General features: G+C 42.7%; 1 protein-coding gene across 1 annotated transcript in view; it reads left to right on the top strand.

The window, feature by feature from the left end:
* Window positions 1-1501: 1501 nt before the first annotated feature.
* Window positions 1502-16656, top strand: part of LOC106605209 (alkylglycerol monooxygenase) — a 37788-nt gene continuing 22633 nt past the window's right edge. The window contains 3 exon segments of the mRNA XM_014200608.3: window positions 1502-1621; window positions 10849-10979; window positions 12268-12419. Of these exon segments, the coding sequence (XP_014056083.2) occupies window positions 1502-1621; window positions 10849-10979; window positions 12268-12419 (403 nt within the window).

A 16656-nucleotide genomic window follows, 5' to 3' on the forward strand; every position in this document is an offset into this window, starting at 1 on the left:
ACTCCTGGGCCAGACTAGACTCAATCATAGGACATACGGAAGAGATGAGTCTTCAGTAAAGACTTAAAGGTTGAGACTGAGTCTGCGTCTCTCACATGGGTAGGCAGACCATTCCATAAAAATGGAGCTCTATAGGAGAAAGCCCTGCCTCCAGCTGTTTGCTTAGAAATTCTAGGGACAATTAGGAGGCCTGCGTCTTGTGACCGTAGCGTACGTGTAGGTATGTATGGCAGGACCAAATCGGAAAGATAGGTAGGAGCAAGCCCATGTAATGCTTTGTAGGTTAGCAGTAAAACCTTTAAATCAGCCCTTGCCTTAACAGGAAGCCAGTGTAGGGAGGCTAGCACTGGAGTAATATGATCAAATTTTTGGGTTCTAGTCAGGATTCCAGCAGCCGCATTCATAATGAAAATGATTTATTGTATTTTAACAGCAACAGTTCCAACCTAGACAGACATGTAAGAGTGTTTTTAATGGGGGAAAATAAACATTAATATATATTTTTATGGATATTCAATTTCATTGTTATTTGTTTTTGCTTATATTGCATTTGTTTTAGGCATAAGGGCAATGAAATGTACCAATATTTATGTATAGTTGCATATTTTCCTAAGCTTGGGTCCCAGGAAAACTCAGAATTTCTCATTTGGGTCCCATGCTGAAAAAGTTTAAGAACCCCTGTTCTAATCAGCAGGTTTGTATGGGCGGGAGTTTCGGTTAGTACATTGGTTAATAGATCAATAGAAAAGAGCATCCCAAACCTTTTCCAATAACAGCTATTTTGATTTTAAAAAACGGCTGCATTGGACCTTTAAATTAAATGCGCAATCACACACACAAGTATTTTTTTACAATGACGATTTCTAAAACTGATAACTGCTCCCAGTTTGTACACCAAATGTCAACCATCTCTCCATTATCTTCTTTATGCACAGTTTATTATTTAATGCTCTCTGCCTTCTTTTCATGTCAGGTGATGCAACGTTCTCCTTTTCGAAATAGTCTCTCCTATCCAGCAAGAAAAAAGTTCACTTTGAAAGTTGACATATTTAACATCAATTAATAAGCTAATTACATGTCAATTGAATTAATAGGGCTTCACTATTCGATACCTAACAATTATCCATGACCTGCAAATCAATGGAATGTAAGAGTAAAGACAGACCACAGACAGAATGGTCTGACAATGTCATAGCTGGTTTCTTCATAATAAACATGAGAGACCACCACACTTATTTGTTGTTATCTTTTCATTTCTGGAATTGATACTATGGTAAGATTTAATGGCAGCCGAAGGCATTGTCAGTCCTGAGACAAAACAACCAACCCCTATGATCCATTTACTGTATCCCGCCTCTGAAGAGTGCCAATAAAATGACACAGTTATCTCGCAGTTCAAATGACGTTTGATGACTATGCGTGTTAAAGTAGTTAAAATTCCCCAGACGATTGGTTTAGCATCACCTTGCGTAGAGGGATTGATGGATTGAAGGCGCATACAATGGCACAATTCATGGATGTAGTCTCATTGACCAAGGGTATTCGGTTCATGTTTTACATTATCACACCGAATGAATCACCATTTGAAAATGTGGAGGATGTCGCGCCATACGTTCAGCAGGTGAGTTCATTGTTGAAAACGCTGGAGCGGTTTGATGTGTTTTGTGATTTTTTGACAATCAATATTGTGGCGCTTATGCTAGGAGTGACACACTTGAAATGTCTAAACATGGCGAAAGAAAGTCTGCACACTTAGTTGAATGATGTGTAAAATGGCGCCGGAAGAAACGGCAGTAGTTTTACGGGCACCCAACCAATTGTGCTACTATGTGTTTTATTTCGCTTTATTTGTAACTTATTTTGTACATAATGTTTCTGCAACCGTTTTTACGGCAGAAAAGAGCTTCTGGATATCAGGACAGCGATCACTCACCTCGGATTAGACAAAGATTTTTTCAACAACAAGCAAGACTCACATGATATTCTCCAAACACCCGGCAGGGCCGACATCTCAGTTATTCGCAAGAGGAAGCGACGCAGGTACAGAGGGCGAAGAGCCGGATGCCTCGTCAGGAACTGCAGAAGGCATGTAGGAAAGCTGCCGTTACTGTCAAATGTACTCACCAACGTGCAATCATTGGACAAGAAATTAGACGAGGTACGATCACGAATATCCTACCAACGGGACATCAAAAACTGTAATATCCTATGTTTCACGGAATCGGGGCTGAATGACGACATGGATATTCAGCTAGCGGGATATACGCTGCACCGGCAGGATAGAACAGCACACTCCGGTAAGACGAGGGGGGGGCGGTCTGTGCATATTTGTAAACAACAGCTGGTGAACGAAATCTAAGGTCTCTAGATTTTGCTCGCCTGAAGTAAAGTATATTGTGATAAATTGCAGGCCACACTACTTGTCTAGAGAGTTCTCAGCTATACTTTTCGTGTCTGTTTATTTACCACCACAAACAGATGCTGGCACTAAGACCGCACTCAGTCAGCTGTATAAGGAAATAAGCAAACAGGAAACCACTCATCCAGAGGCGGCGATCCTAGTGGCCGGAGACTTTAATGCAGGGAAACTTAAATCAGTTCTACCAAATCTCTATTAACATGTTAAATGTGCAACCAGAGGGAAAAAAATTCTAGATCACCTGTACTCCACACACAGAGACGCGTACAAAGCTCTCCCTCGCCCTCCATTTGGTAAATCCAACCACAACTATATCCTCCTGATTCCTGCTTACAAGCAAAGATTAAAGCAGGAAGCACCAGTGACTCGGTCTATAAAAAAGTGGTCAGATGAAGCAGATGCTAAACTACAGGACTGTTTTGCTATCACAGACTGGAACATGTTCCGGGATTCTTCCGATGACATTGAGGAATACACCACATCAGTCACTGGCTTTATCAATAAGTGCATTGAGGACGTCGTCCCCACAGTGACTGTACGCACATACCCAAACCAGAAGCCATGGATTACAGGCAGCATTCGCACTGAGCTAAAGGGTAGAGCTGCTGCTTTCAAGGTGCGGGACTCTAACCCGGAAGCTTACAAGAAATCCCGCTATGCCCTGCAACAAACCATCAAACAGGCAAAGCGTCTATACAGGGCTAAGATTGAATCATACTACACCGGCTCCGACACTTGTCGGATGTGGCAGTGCTTGCAAACTATTACAGACTACAAAGGGAAGCACAGCTGCGAGCTGCCCAGTGACACGAGCATACCAGACGAGCTAAATCACTTCTATGCTCGCTTCGAGGCAAGCAACACTGAGGCATGCATGAGATCATCAGCTGTTCGGGACGACTGTGTGATCACGCTCTCCATAACCGACGTGAGTAAGACCTTTATACAGGTCAACATACACAAGGCTGTGGGGCCAGACGGATTACCAGGACGTGTGCTCTGGGCATGTGCTGACCAACTGGCAGGTGGCCTCACTGACATTTTCAACATGTCACTGATTGAGTCTGTAAGACCAACATGTTTCAGGCAGACCACCATAGTCCCTGTGCCCAAGAGCACAAAGGCAACCTGCCTAAATGACTACAGACCCGTAGCACTCACGTCCGTAGCTATGAAATGCTTTGAAAGGCTGGTAATGGCTCACATCAACACCATTATCCCAGAAACCCTGGACCCACTCCAATTTGCATACCGCCCCAACAGATCCACAGATGATGCAATCTCTATTGCACTCCACACTGCCGTTTCCCACCTGGACAAAAGGAACACCTATGTGAGAATGCTGTTCATTGACTACAGCTCAGTGTTCAACACCATAGTACCCTCAAAGCTCATCACTAAGCTAAGGAACCTGGGACTAAACACCTCCCTCTGCAACTGGATCCTGGACTTCCTGACGGGCTGTCCCCAGGTGGTGAGGGTAGGTAGAAACACATCTGCCACGCTGATCCTCAACACTGGAGCTCCCCAGGGGTGCGTGCTCAGTCCCCTCCTGTACTCCCTGTTCACCCACGACTGCATGGCCAGGCACGACTCCAAGACCATCATTAAGTTTGCAGACGACACAACAGTGGTAGGCCTGATCACCGACAACAATGAGACAGCCTATAGGGAGGAGGTCAGAGACCTGGCCTGGTGGTACCAGAATAACAACCTATCCCTCAATGTAACCAAGACTAACGAGATGATTGTGGACTACAGGAAAAGGAGCACTGAGCACGCCCCCATTCTCATCGACGGGGCTGTAGTGGAGCAGTTTGAGAGCTTCAAGTTCCTTGGTGTCCACATCAACAACAAACTAGAATAGTCCAAACACACCAAGACAGTCGTGAAGAGGGCACGACACAGCCTATTCCCCCTCAGGAAACTAAAAAGATTTGGCATGGGTCCTGAGATCCTCAAAAGGTTCTACAGTCGTGGCCAAAAGTTTTGAGAATTACACAAATATTAAGTAACGTTTGCTGCTTCAGTGTCTTTAGATATTTTTGTCAGATGTTACTATGAAATACTGAAGTATAATTATAAGCATTTCATAAGTGTCAAAGGCTTTTATTGACAATTACATTTGATGTAATTGAAGTTGATGCAAAGAGTCAATATTTTCAGTGTTGACCCTTCTTTTTCAAGACCTCTGCAATGCGCCCTGGCATGCTGTCAATTAACTTCTGGGCCGCATCCTGACTGATGGCAGCCCATTATTGCATAATCAATGCTTGGAGTTTGTCAGAGTTTGTGGGTTTTTGTTTGTCCACCCGCCTCTTGAGTATTGACCCCAAGTTCTCAATGGGATTAAGGTCTGGGGAGTTTCCTGGCCATGGACCCAAAATATCGATGTTTTGTTCTCCGAGCCACTTAGTTATCACGTTTGCCTTATGGCAAGGTGCTCCATCATGCTAGTAAAGGCATGTTCGTCACCAAACTGTTCCAGGATGGTTGGGAGAAGTTGCTCTCGGAGGATGTGTTGGTAACATTCTTTATTCATGGCAGTGTTCTTAGGCAAAATTGTGAGTGAGCCCACTCCCTTGGCTGAGAAGCCAACCCACACATGAATGGTCTCAGGATGCTTTACTGTTGGCATGACACAGGACTGATGGTAGCGCTCACCTTGTCTTCTCCGGACAAGCTTTTTTCTGGATGCCCCAAACAATTGGAAAGGGGATTCATCAGAGAAAATTACTTTACCCCAGTCCTCAGCAGTCCAATCCCTGTACCTTTTGCAGAATATCAGTCTGTCCCTGATGTTTTTCCTGGAGAGAAGTGGCTTCTTTGCGGCTCTTCTTGACACCAGGCCATCCTCCAAAATTCTTCGCTTCACTGTGCGTGCAGATGCACTCACACCTGCCTGCTGCCATTCCTGAGCAAGCTCTGTACTAGTGGTGCCCCGATCCCACAGCTGAATCAACATTAGGAGACAGTCCTGGCGCTTGCTGGACTTTCTTGGGCGCCCTGAAGCCTTCTTCACAACAATTGAACCGCTCTCCTTGAAGTTCTTGATGATCCGATAAATGGTTGATTTAGGTGCAATCTTTCTGGCAGCAATATCCTTGCCTGTGAAGCCCTTTTTGTGCAAAGCAATGATGACAACATGTGTTTCCTTGCAGGTAACCATGGTTGACAGAGGAAGAACAATGATTCCAAGCACCAGCCTCCTTCTGAAGCTTCCAGTCTGTTTATCGAGCTCAATCAGCATGACAGAGTGATCTCCAGCCTTGTCCTCGTCAACACTCACACCTGTGTTAACGAGAGAATAACTGACATGATGTCAGCTGGTTCTTTTGTGGCAGGGCTGAAATGCAGTGGAAATGTTTTTGGGGGATTCAGTTCATTTGCATGGCAAAGAGGGACTTTGCAATTAATTGTAATTCATCTGATCACTCTTCATAACATTCTGGAGTATATGCAAATTGCCATCATACAAACTGAGGCGGCAGACTTTGTGAAAAATAATATTTGTGTCATTCTCAAAACCTTTGGCCACGACTGTACATCTGCAACAGCGAGAGCATCCTGACAGGTTGCGTCACTGCCTGGTACGGCAATTGCTCGGCCTCCGACCGCAAGGCACTTCAGAGGGTAGTGCGTACGGCCCAGTACATCACTGGGGCAAAGGTGCCTGCCATCCAGGACCTCTACACCAGGCGGTGTCAGAGGAAGGCCCTAAAAATTGTTAAAGACCCCAGCCACCCCAGTCATAGACTGTTCTCTCTACTACCACATGGCAAGCGGTACCGAAGTGCCAAGTCTAGGACAAAAAGGCTTCTCAACGGTTTTTACCCCCAAGCCATAAGACTCCTGAACAGGTAACCAAATGGTTACCCGGACTATTTGCATTGTGTGCCCCCCCCCCCCCCCCCCCAACCCCTCTTTTACGCTGCTGCTACTCTCTGTTTGTCATATATGCATAGTCACTTTAACTATACATTCATGCACATACTACCTCAGTTGGCCCGACCAATCAGTGCTCCGCACATTGGCTAACCGGGCTATCTGCATTGTGTCCCACCACCCGCCAACCCCTCTTTAACGCTACTGCTACTCTCTGTTCATCATATATGCATAGTCACTTTAACCATACCTACATGTACATTCTACCTCAATAAGCCTGAATAACCGGTGTCTGTATATAGCCTTGCTACTGTTATTTTCAAATGTCTTTTTATTGTTGTTTTATTTCTTTTCTTACCTCCACACACACACACTCATACACACACACTCATCCCCCCCCACACACACACACACACACACACACACACACACACACACACACACACACACACACCACACACACACACACACACACACACACACACACATCTTTTTTTTCGCACTATTGGTTAGAGCCTGTAAGTAAGCATTTCACTGTAAGGTCTACAACTGTTGTATTCGGCACACGTGACAAATAAACTTTGATTTGATTTGATATCATATATCCTACTGTATATTCATAAATCTTCACAAAGACGGTCACAAACAACTCACAAACCCCGTGGGAACTGTCAGGGGAGTGGTGCTATAGAGTGACTAAGTCGCTAGTTAAGACAGTAAACTCTTGTCTTCATAGAGCTATTACATGACATTGTGTAAACGATACAAACACTGTAGAAGTTTAGTTGCTGTTATTGTTTATGTCATATATGGGCTTGAATGTTGGCTGCATGGTTCATATTGTCATATGATATGATATTAGTACATGTATTTTCATATTCTCTCACAAATCCTTAGTTTTAGACAAACAATATGTATTTGATCATGAGCAATGGGGAGGTGTGCCCTGTTCAGTCCAATGAGGGGGATGCCTGTTAACCCTCCTGCTGTGTTCCGGTCGAATTGGACCTTTCTCTCTGAAAAATGTAGTTAATTTAATCTGATTGTCATAAGGTTCCATGACTTTGCCCACACAGGGCATCTGAACACACCAAATAAATGTGGATGATTTTCATAACATTTTGGGTGTTTTATATAACTTTTGTAAACCTGTGGTGTTCCCAGTCATGACCGGTCATTAGAAATGAATGTGTGAGACTACCATTAGTGTATAAAATTGAGTTCAGGCACATGCCCATTCATCAGATGGACACGCTTCCTCTCCCAGACCCCCACATGCATGTGTGTTTGAGCACACACACACACACACACACACACACACACACACACACACACACACACACACACACACACACACACACACACACCCACACACACACACACACACACACACACACACACACACACACACACACACACACACACACACACACACACACACACACACACACACACACACACACACACACACACCTCACTCCCCTTCTTGGCTTCCATGGCAACCCCCACGGGAACCTTTCCTCAATAGAATCTTTCCCCCACAGGAACCACACCTGTTGGCATTCTCACAAACAATAACAACATTGTTTCAATAATATATAGAACTTTTCTTGCAGCTCTTGTATATAAAGTTTTTTTGAGGCCTTGCTCACAATTCATTCTGTGGCAGCACAATGACCAAACGATATAGTGTATATGAGGCTCTTGATCATATCTTTGATCATGACACTGGTGAGGAGGAGAGAGTCCTTGTTAAACTTTGACACAAAGTAGTCTGTGATAAATAGCACAATATGTTTCATCTGAGTATTTGTTATTGTCAAAATAATCCATACATTATGCTTTTCTTTACTCAAACAAAAGTTGTATGAGCTCAGGTCAATGAGGCCTACAGGCCATAAATATCAAATAGAAGTTCAAAACGTGTAATGTTCACAAGAACTTAAGTTGATAAAAAGATCTAACACAACATTAGGGGATAATATATGTGTTATTATGGATTTATAATCAGCTATAATGGGGTGGTCATTTTGGACCAGGAACACAGAATTGACTAACATGAAACGAACACAACACGAGGGTTAAATACTGTTGTATTTTAGGACCACTTTTGACTCACGAGAACCCAGTGCAAATGAACAGAACACACCAATACTTTTTATTGTGACATCTGGATGATAAAGGTTTAGCGAAATCCTAAAATCAACACGTTTATTATTTGAGGCATAAAGCTCACATTTTAACAGGCTTCTATAAAGCCATGTGAATAGAGAAAAAACAATTATCCAAAAAGCAGGACTCCTCAGTGTCTTAATCCTGCTCCAAACAAGCTGTAATGAAACAACCTAATTTACTACACTATTGTTACAGAGTTGTATGTGATGTTTGCATGGGTGTGTCACGCTTGTTTCGGTGCTGAATGTTGTTTGTGATGTAGTCATCGCTCTGTGCACTAGTCTGTGTAGAATAGCCTACATGTAAGTGTCAAAAACATTTGGTTGGCTGTATGTACAGAAGTAGGATCTTATTTTGACCACCCTGTTGCAGGATAACTTTCATGCATTGCAGGAAATGTAAAGGTTAAAAAAGGCTTCTGAAGTTTGCAATTTCCACTTTCAAATGTCATGCTTGATTTTCCCTTACGAAAAATGTATCAACACCTAGAAAAATGTCTGTGAAATATAACCTAAATTTCCTATTTCGGCAGGAGCAAACTAGCTCACCTGTAACATTTTTGCTTCCGTCCCATTCCTTGTCTCAATCTGGGCTCAAACTCAGGACCCTCTGATCACATCAACAACTGTCCCCCACAAAGCATCATTACTTGTCCCTCTACAAAAGCCGCTGGTCAGTTGAACCCCTGTATAGCATGATTATCATCATAGCTCAGTATGTAAATAAGTTGTTTTTAAATAAAAACACTGCATAAACATTGCTTGTCTGATTTAATTCCTGCCATAGCATAATCGATTATCCAGTTACAACAAGATACATTCTACCTGTTACTTTAGGATAAAGTAGACATACTCTCATAAGAGAGTGTACAGGGTTTGTATCTTCCCCATCACAAACCCGCGGCTAACGTCACTCATCTACAGCCTTATAAAAATGGCCCTATTTGGGATAATACCAACATCTGTTCCACAATGTAATTTGCCTTGCAAGATCTAAGACCAAAAACAGAGATTTATATAAAACTATTAAAGACTCCCTTGACAATTTTCACAAGCCCAAAGTATGTTACAGCCTTCATAAGACTTGTTTTCATTTGTCCTGTTGTTTGGAGGAAAATGCCACACAGAGTAAACACAGTGATTGTGAAGGTCAAACAAACACATTAAGAATTATTTTTTTAAAGTCCAAAACAACCCATTCCCTCGGCATCCCCTTTTTCGCATGGCATGAGAACCTGAATTCCTTCCCAAATAAAGTGGAAAGCTGTCAAGAACACAGCCCTGACGAGGTAAAACAATACTCTAGACATGAGAAAAAGAGAGAATGTTCAAGCCAGAATCCAAAATGATAATCTCTCTCTCACTCAGTGGGTTTGGAGAGAGAGAGAGCTTGCGCTCTGAGCCCATTTGTTAGATGCAGTCCGTCAGTCCTCTGCCAGATGTTGGAGTGTAGCGTGTGATCGTCGGTCCCTCGTGGTCCTCGAGATCGCCCCAACACCCACCCCACACACACACACACACACACACACACACACACACACACACACACACACACACATCCTATTCCACTTCCAGGTCTACACCTAGCGATTCACACTCCCTGGGTGCAGTCACGTGATTTCCTAGTAAGTACCTCTCATTCTGTTCTTGCATACTCCATGCCTACGTAATACCTAATGCAGCAGATACTGTATGTAGCATACTTACAGAATGGAATACAAAATAATAGAATAGAATAACTTTAGCCATATGAAGACATACATGTATTTTTTTGTTTTTTTGCCCATCCAAAAATGGCCCTAATCGGAGAACAAAATAATAACTTTGTTTATACAGCATCTTTTTTTAATGTATTTTTTTCCTTCGTTACATGAACATAGTATATACATTTTACAGACATGGTCCACTTTTTTATATTACTTATTATATATGGATGGATCATATTCAGACACATCAGGTATTCATGTTTTCACTCTGAACTATTATCAATCATACATGTTGTTTGCGAAACGTGCACGTGTAGTCGCCTGGTCATGTGATGTAACGGGACCTATTGAAATGAATGGTTCCTCCAAATATTATTTGTATGGGTTGTTCAACTGTTTTCTTCTCCACTGGAGCTGAAATAAATCCTCAGGGAGAGATGATATGTGACTATCCCTGTGTAGCTTCACCATAGAGCCATCAGGGAGACATCATGCATCACAAGACATGAAAGCCCTTTTTACACCATGTCCTCTTGTTCATTTTCCAAGTCAAACATGTGAGGTTATTGTAAGCGTTCAAGGAAACACAAGACATAGAAGTGGTGGAGTTTTCATTGTGCTTGGACTGTTGATTCGTGTTTGTTCTCCTTTGCTGTGACTACAGGCCACCCCGTTCTTTATGGGCTTGATGGTTGTAGAGCTGGTGGTGAGCCTGCTGAAGGATGGAACCCCACTGGCCTGCGTCATTGACGTCGTCACCTCAGTGTCAGCTGGTATCATTTCTAGAATGCCCACGTGGGTAAACTATAACTTTCTGGTAGGTTTCTAGAATTCCTATAGGGAAGCCTAAGCCTAGTCTTAAACTAAAAATAATGATCAATGGAGAATCTCCATAGAAATTGCTTTTTAGTCCAGGACTAGGCTTAATTTGTGTCTGGGAAACTGGCCCATTGTCACGGTCCTCGTCTTCTGACGATATGTTGAAGTCACTGTCAGAGAAAGTGGACCAATGCGGAGCGGGTTTCGTGCTCAACATATTTATTTATAAAATAACGCGAACACCACGGAAGAAAACAATAAACAAACCAACGACATGAAACAGTGAAAGCAGGCTCAACAAAAAGCAGTGCTCTCAAACAACTACCCATGAAAAACAAAGACAAACTACTATATAGGACTCCCAATCAAAGGCAACTCAACACACCTGCCTTCAATTGAGAGTCCAACCCCAATCAACTAGACATAGAAACACAGACATAGACCAGTGACAAACCCCATAATACATACATCAACTACCCTCTGCCACGTCCTGACCAAACTACAATAACCAAATATACTCTATGCTGGTCAGAACGTAAAAAAAAAGTAATTACAGAAGTGCATCTCTTATGATAATATATGGCTGTATATGTAAAAAAAAAAAAAAAAAAAAATGGTATACTGTAAGATGATCTAACTGTGCACCTGAAATGTATTGTGGAGAATCTGTGTGCTTATCTATTTGCAGTCTAGCTACTAAGGGATTATTTTTGTTGTTGTTTTAACATTTGTTTTTACTTTTACCCCTTTTTCTCCCCAATTTCGTGGTATCCAATTGGTAGTTACAGTCTTGTCTCATCGCTGCAACTTCCGTACGGACTCGGGAGAGGCGAAGGTCGAGAGCCGTGCGTCCTCCGAAACACGACCCTACAAAGCCGCACTGCTTCTTGACACAATGCCCGCTTAACCCAGAAGCCAGCCACACCAATGTGTCGGAGGAAACACCGTACACCTGGCAACCGTGTCAGCGTGCATGCACCCTTCCCGTCACAGGAGTCACTAGAGCGCAATGGGACAAGGACATCCCTGCTGGCCAAACCTCAGCCTAACCCGGATGACACTGGGCCAATTGTACACCACCCCATGGGTCTCCCGGTCACAGCCGGCTGCGACAGCCTGGACTCGAACCAGGATCTCTAGTGGCACAGCTAGCAGCTGCGATGCAGTGCCTTAGAACACTGTGCCACTCGAGAGGCCCTACTTAAGGTATTTTGAGTAATATTCAGTTATGACTGAACTAAATACATTTGTTATTTTCTTCCAGGCTATTTGCAAGAGGTTTTGAAATAACCACTTACATCTACATGTGGAACAACTTCTGTCTACTGGAGCCACCCTGGGACTCTGCCTTGGCATGGTGGTTGGCTTTCCTAGCGGTGGACTTCGCCTACTACTGGGCCCATCGCTTTGCTCACGGTATGGCCATCAGTCTGGGTTAGCTTCTGAGCTGGGTCAAATACATACAGTATGTCAAATACTTGAGGTGCACTTGATTTAGCTTGCCAGGTACAATGGAACCAATGAGAAGCAAGGGTCGACACTTTACTTGAGCAGGGTTATATGTAAGACATTCACAACAGTCATAACAGTCATACATTTGTTATGACTGGTTTCATGAGAGGTGTTATGAATGCCTTATGTATACCCCCTTCAATTAAAGTGTTACCGAAGCTGGTCAAGCGAAATAAACCGCACCTCAAGTATTTAAAAGTATTGGGAAGTAGTTGTACTTGTATTTTTGGGTAAGCATTGTATGGTATGGAAGGTTTGATTAAATATGAAATCTCGTATTGATGCAAATGAAAGAGCAAATTGTCTTGCATGTATTTCAATTCTACATGTCCATGAGGATTGAATTATTCGTAACAAAATGTTTTGTCTTTCCTGATTTCTCTATGGATGCAGCGTGAGCTATATCCGGTGATGAATGATTCTAGAATGCACACATCTTTTTTTCTTTTTGAGAGGAAGCAATTATTTGTGAGTTACGTCCAGATGTTTTTGAACTCACCAGATGTGAGGCTGTGATCTCTTGAGACATGTTGTCTTACCTGGCGCTTCATAGGGAGAAAGCTGTAAATAGTGATGGCTCAATAGCAGCACGGTTCTGGAGCTGCACCAAAGATGCCCTCTAATTCTTCTCCCCATACAGGGCTGTCTGTAATATCCTGGGATCTCAGCCCTTATCACTTAAACTGCGGTTTGTACTGGACATTAGTAATTTAGCACCCAGAACAAAATCTCACATGTCCCACTGGACACAGACGCCAATTCAACTTCTATTCCACATTCGAAACAACGTTGATTCAACCAGTGTGCGCCCAGTGCTGAATGGCAATGCAGAAATGACGTTTTTCTGACACACAACTTGCTTAGCAGCAGCAACATTGTGTTTGTGTGTCAAAACAGGACCCTTGCTAAATTCTAGCTCTATTTATGTCAGTGGCACATCCAACCTTGCTCCAGATCTCTCTCTAATCCAAATATGTCTGGCTTAAAGTCCAGACTGTCTCTGTGTTGACATTTGAGTCATGGGTAAATTTAAACTGTTTTTTGACCTTGGGTCAGACACCTACCAACTGTATTGTATGATAGAAAATGACCCCTGCCAGTGCCAACCTACCTGATTGAGTGGCCTGCCTGTCTATAAAACATGTAAACAAACCTCCCACGGAGGTTTATTATCCTCAATGGAAGGTCATTAACCTTAGCTAAGCAGGTTTTTATTGTGGCATGTGAAGGTCGATGACACTCTCTTCTCAGGCTAAGTGGATTGTAGAGATAGGTTACATAAATATCAGCCGCAATTCTGCCTATTTTGCCTTATTTGTAGAGTCACCATGGCGATTGATCTCAATAGCATTTCACTAGTCCTGAGTTAAAATTTGTACAGTATATTGTAATGAAGTGCTTGTGTATGTCATTCTCTCCATTGTTTAAAAAATGATTCGTATGATATTATATATCTCTGGTTTACTTGGTCAGAATTTTATTTTGGAGGTGTGGTATGATTTTTATGTCTCAAAACTTTCCACTTACTTTCATTTCCTCCACTCCAGCTTTGACTTATAATGGAACGTTGTGGGGTCACAGTTAATTCTTTGGTGCCGGCCACTGCACTCGGTCAGGATAGAAGGATAGAAGCTTTTCCCCTTAACTACCAGAGGGCGCTTCCTCCCTCACCGCAGGACAGGCCAGACCCAGTCTTCATTCACTCTTCACTCTGGCCCAGTGAGGTCATCTTGGTTAACCAGTTGTTGACCTCCTGGCCTATGCCAGGGTAGAGTCTGACCAATGCACAGTTCTCATTTCCGTATTGGTTGTTGTCTGAGTAAGTGAATGTCTGTTTAAGGCAGTAGGCATGTATCTGTATTTAGTTGTAATAGCCATTAAGAGACAAGGATCATTTAGCTCTTGTAAATACACAAGTATGAAAGCTAACAATGTGTATCTAAATTTAATTTCATATTTCAAGACTTTCCTCTATTTTATAATGTTCTGGTATGACACATACATCAAAGCAGTTTAAATAGTAAATGCCTGCATCAATTGAGCATGTGAAAATGTATCTACAATTCTATTCTGTCAAAACATATGACCTATAAATCTCAATACTGTGTTAAAAGTGAAAATACAATAGAAAGCTGTGAAGAGGGCAGGGTGACATCCTCCATCGGGAAATGTGAATCCTAATTAGAAGAACTGTAAAATACGAACGTGGATTTGAACAGTTTTATGGCCATTTCATAGTTTCTCCTCATGTCACTTGAAAGGACAGTCTCATTATAATTGAATGGAAAGAGCTTTGAAAGTAAAAAGTCAGCCTCTCTTCGCTGATGCCATCTTTATTGAGAAGACATTACTTGCCCTTGCTCTGGGCAGCCAGTTAGCTCTTGGGGATAGGGACCAGAGAACAAAATGGCCATAGTCTCCAGGGTCCTCATTTATCAATGTTGTGTAGAAAAGCTTCTAAATTAACTCGTACAAAGAGAATTTAGAATGTTCGCAGGTACAAAAAAGTTGGTATTTATCAATTGCTCGTACACTTGATTTACACACACCTGTAAGTATTTTGCCTTGATGAATCAGAAACGTTCTAAAACATGTGCTAGTGCACGTGAAGTCTCATTTACATAAATAACCGCCCTAAATGACCCTTTAAAGCTACAAGAAATGTCACTAATGTTTGTCCGCCAACATGGAGAAGTCAAAGACGACGAAAAAATAGAACTTTTCATTACTGAAGTGGAAGAAAAACAAGCTATACTTTTTGGAGCCCTCAGCAATGGCTTGACAAATAAGAGACAAAAATATTGCTTGGGAGCAGGTTAGAGCTGTGGTAAATTCTGCCTCATCTGACTGGACAACAGTTAATGAAATTAAAAAGAAATGGTTTGATTTGAAAACAAATGCCCCCCAAAAAATGATGATCCACAAAGGTATATAAGTGCAACAGGAGGAGGGCAGAGTGAGTCTTCACTGTCTGCTATGGACCAGCACATTGGCAGCATAATTGGAGAGACCTCCGTTTCTGGCATCATATGTGATGGTGATATTGAGGACCCTCTCCTAGATCCTGAAGGAATAACAGACACACCAACTGATGGGTAAGTCAAGCTTTATTTTCGCAACCATATTCAGACATGGACCACATGTAAATATTTTTTCTTGACAGTAAATATAACAAATATATACAGTATAACAAAAGAAATGTAACAAAATGAACAAAACATGAATTCTTGACAGATGTGGGTGAATTGCCTCACCCCTCAGCCTCAGGCCTACAAGAAGGGCGTCCTCTTTGGCGAGCGCTTCAGCTGCGCCACGCGTTTTGACTGACGCAGTCCTGAAACAAGGATAGATCAACACATCAATTCTTGGACTCAAACAGCAGCTGGAGGATGTATGCAACGGCCTGAGAGAGAAATCAATCATTGAAAAAACTTGTTGATCGTGTCAAACACGTGAGACAATAAATTCAGGTGCAATGTAAATGTCACGGCTGTCGTAGGAAAGAGCGGACCAAAGTGCAGCGTGTGTGTCGTTCCACATTTTATTTTCACTGTGAAACTATGCAATACATACACAAACTGAATGAACAAAAACAAACTGACGCAGAGTAGAAACATACACAAACTCAAAACCAATCTCCCACAAACCCAGGTGGAAAAAAAACACCTACTTAAGTATGATCTCCAATTAGAGACAATGAGGACCAGCTGCCTCTAATTGGAGATCATCCCAAACAAAACCCAACATAGAAATACAAAAACTAGAACATAGAAAATCTAAACTAGAAAAAAACCCGTCACACCCTGACCTACTCTACCATAGAAAATAACATCTTTCTATGGTCAGGACGTGACAGTACTCCCCCAAAGGTGCGGACTCCGAACGCACCTAAACAAAAACAACAAACCTCCTCCCCCCCAAAAAAGGGAGGGTGGGGGGGTGACTAATGTCTATGGTGGCTCTGGTGCATAACCTTCTCATCCCGCGGATCCTCCAGCAGAGGAGGCGGCTCCGGTTCGGGGCGTAACCCCCGCTCTGCCCGTTGATCCCTTTGCTTTTGTGTCACCTGACCCTGGATCGTTGCCGGAGGCTCTGGGCTGCGGGCCGCCGCTGGAGGATCCGGACTGCGGGCTGTCTCAGG

This window comes from Salmo salar, chromosome 05 (assembly GCF_965601325.2).
Source record: "Salmo salar chromosome 05, fSalSal1, whole genome shotgun sequence".
In the NCBI taxonomy this organism is placed as follows: Eukaryota; Metazoa; Chordata; class Actinopteri; order Salmoniformes; family Salmonidae; genus Salmo; species Salmo salar.